This window comes from Sinocyclocheilus rhinocerous, unplaced genomic scaffold (genome assembly GCF_001515625.1).
Source record: "Sinocyclocheilus rhinocerous isolate Xijiao unplaced genomic scaffold, SAMN03320098_v1.1 scaffold28152, whole genome shotgun sequence".
Taxonomy (NCBI): Eukaryota; Metazoa; Chordata; class Actinopteri; order Cypriniformes; family Cyprinidae; genus Sinocyclocheilus; species Sinocyclocheilus rhinocerous.
The window spans coordinates 5,129-7,922 of NW_015637818.1; the positions used below are offsets into that span (position 1 = coordinate 5,129).

Consider the following 2,794-nt stretch of genomic DNA (forward strand, 5'->3'; position numbering starts at 1 on the left):
TGGTTACTTACTTGTTCAGATGACAATATACGGTGAAAATTCTTATTTGGGTCATATATTCCAAAACGTAGGCTAGAATCTGTGATTGCGAAGTACATTAAATATCCACACCGGTGCAGTGACTGACTGCCACACATACTCTTCAGAACATTAGATTAATCCGCGCTGGAGCCGTGCAGTGCACAACCCACGCAAGGAAGATAATTCCGCAAACAGCTGCAATTGCAGGTTTTCAAACGGAGATGGCGACAAAGAGGCAAAACTTACGGACTGCAGCTTTAAATACTAAATTATTGCTTTAGGGGGGGAAAAAAAACTAACCTCCAACTAGCTCTAAACAGTCAGTGCTTCTGGACTCCCAGAAATTTCATTGCAGCTAGTGGGTCAGATTTCAATCAGATCTGGATTATTATATGTCCATTATGCTTCAGGTAGTCTATGGCAGTTCATGGTTGTGCCATTGAGGTGGAAAACAAATCATTCTGAATGTGGAAAGACTTGAATTATGACAGGAATCATTTCTGGAAGTGAAAGTGTCATTGTCTCCTCTCAGATCACTGTATGGTGAACTTCATCAAGGAGAATCTGCTGGGATCAGTGAAAGAGTTCAGAAACCGCTTCATCAACCCCATCCAGAACGGCCAGTGCGCAGACTCCACGCTCGTTGATGTCCGAGTCATGAAGAAGCGCGCACACATCCTCTACGAGATGCTGGCAGGATGCGTCCAAGTAAGCCGAATGACCACAGCCACTCAAAGTTTGAATATTGTAGATTTATTTGTGATTTTGCATAATACATATCCATAAATGAGTGATATATTCAGTGCTTGTTTGTGAGTAACAGTGTTGTAAAAATGGTTGTTTTCTGCAGAGAAGAGACTACACTGCCCTTACAAAATTCCTGCCACCAAAACATGAGTATGTGTTAGCGGTACGGTTATCACCCATTCAGTGCAAGCTTTATCGATACTATCTGGATCACTTTACAGGTACAACTCTACATCACACTACACACTTCTGTTTATTTCACATTTGCTCTTTGTTGTTACAGAAACATTTTCCCTAATTATTTTCATAGTAAACATCTCTGGACTCAGCAGTGCAAATAGTCATAATGCTGAACAAACAGAGACCATGTGACCAGTAGGGGGGAAAAAAATGAATAAAGTGAGATTTTATCAAAACTTGTAAAACTGTGCTGAGTTTTACAAGTTTTGATAAAATCTCACTTTACATCAGGTTTCTACTGAATGTTCAGTTTCAGGAATAAATTACATTATTAAGTTATTAAATGCTTTGTCATGTTGAGTTTTAATTGTCAAATGTACGTCATACATTCTGTCAACTTAAATCTTGAAATAGGAGTTTGGAGATTTGAGTCTCCTGAGTTGAAACCAGCTTTTTCCCCCCTAGCTCTGATTTTTTTTCAATTAAGTGGTTTAGTGGTGTTATAGCTCAGGCCGCGATTGTTCTGAAGCAGCTCCGCAGCTGGGAGAGTTTGAATGGCAGCTGGCACCAGGCTGCGGGGCGATCTGAACCAATTCCCACGTCCTTATCTAATGAAGAGCTTTGGGAGAATTTCCCAGCCAGAGGCTCATTAGGCCAGCTTTCCTCAGAGCTCGCTGCTATGCTACTGCACTGCTGTTGTGACTGTGGGTGCATACCCCCAGAGACCACCAACCAGACACTGTCTTTGCCTTAATGCTTGCGCTTTTGTCCTGGTGGCCTGCTTTACCCAAACCCTGATCCAATTTCATGCTGCATTTAGCTGAACTCGCATTCAGCGTTTTAGACAGTGTTAAAGCTGCTGTGACTTTTTTTTGTTCAAGTACTATCCCAGCTATGCTGCTATCCTATACTAATTCTATCCCATCTTTGTATGCAGCGATGACTATACTCTGGCCCCATTTGTACCTGGTATTAGGATGAGAAAAATTTAAGTGGTTAGGTTATTAATAACATAGCATTGATGTTTTTGAAAAAGAGACGTTTAAAAGGGATATGATTGCTTCAAATACTCCAATATTAGTCACTAATGTTGTGCCTCGCCGCGGTCACACTAGACTTTGAGCATGTGCAACATATGATACATCTAAAAAGCAAAAATATGCATTCTTACTTTACAGCAGTCCTGCAGATTTAAAGTTGAAATTCTTTTAATTCAAGAGGTCAAACCGTGACATCATAGGGCCTTTCGCACCGCGGGAACCTTTTCATAGTACCAGAACTAATTGTGGAACTACCCACTTTTTGTCGTTTTGGCACCACCGGAACTGGGTGCGATTTTAGTACCGGACTGCCTTTTTCTTTCAAAGTTTTTTTTATTTATATTTACATTCTAAATCACATACAACAATCCCCGACCCTCACCATCAAACATCTAGAGTAGCATCCATACTGTCCATTAATTCAGACTGGAATTGTAAGTAGAAGAACCGAGCATATATACTGTATATATATACACATGCCAACATAAATCAACCTCCAACCATATATAAAAAGAGATACATGCACATACACTCGCATGAGAGAGAGAAAAAAATAAAAATAAATTTAAAAAAAAGGGGGGAATAATAATAAATAAAATACATTACAAAAAGAAAAAAATCAAACAGACTTATCAACATAGTCAATAAAAGGGTGCCACATCTTAAAAAAAAAATTTTCTGACCCTTTTAGTGAATACCTAATTTTTTCAAGGCAGAGACAAGACATCATATCTCTAATCCATTGAGTATGGGTGGGTGGGAAGGGATCTTTCCACTTTAATAGTATTGCTCTACGTGCTAACATG

The 2,794-nt window shown here is 39.5% G+C and overlaps 1 protein-coding gene across 1 annotated transcript in view; it reads left to right on the forward strand.

Annotated features, from left to right (window-relative positions):
* LOC107749268 (transcriptional regulator ATRX-like) overlaps positions 1–1,145 on the forward strand; it is a 6,267-nt gene extending 5,122 nt beyond the window's left edge. The window contains exons 4-6 of the mRNA XM_016564362.1: positions 554–729; positions 872–989; positions 1,079–1,145. Coding sequence (XP_016419848.1) covers positions 554–729; positions 872–989; positions 1,079–1,140 — 356 coding nt within the window. The 3' untranslated portion in view covers positions 1,141–1,145. The remainder of the gene's footprint in view (positions 1–553; positions 730–871; positions 990–1,078) is intronic.
* The last annotated feature ends 1,649 nt before the right edge of the window (positions 1,146–2,794 follow it).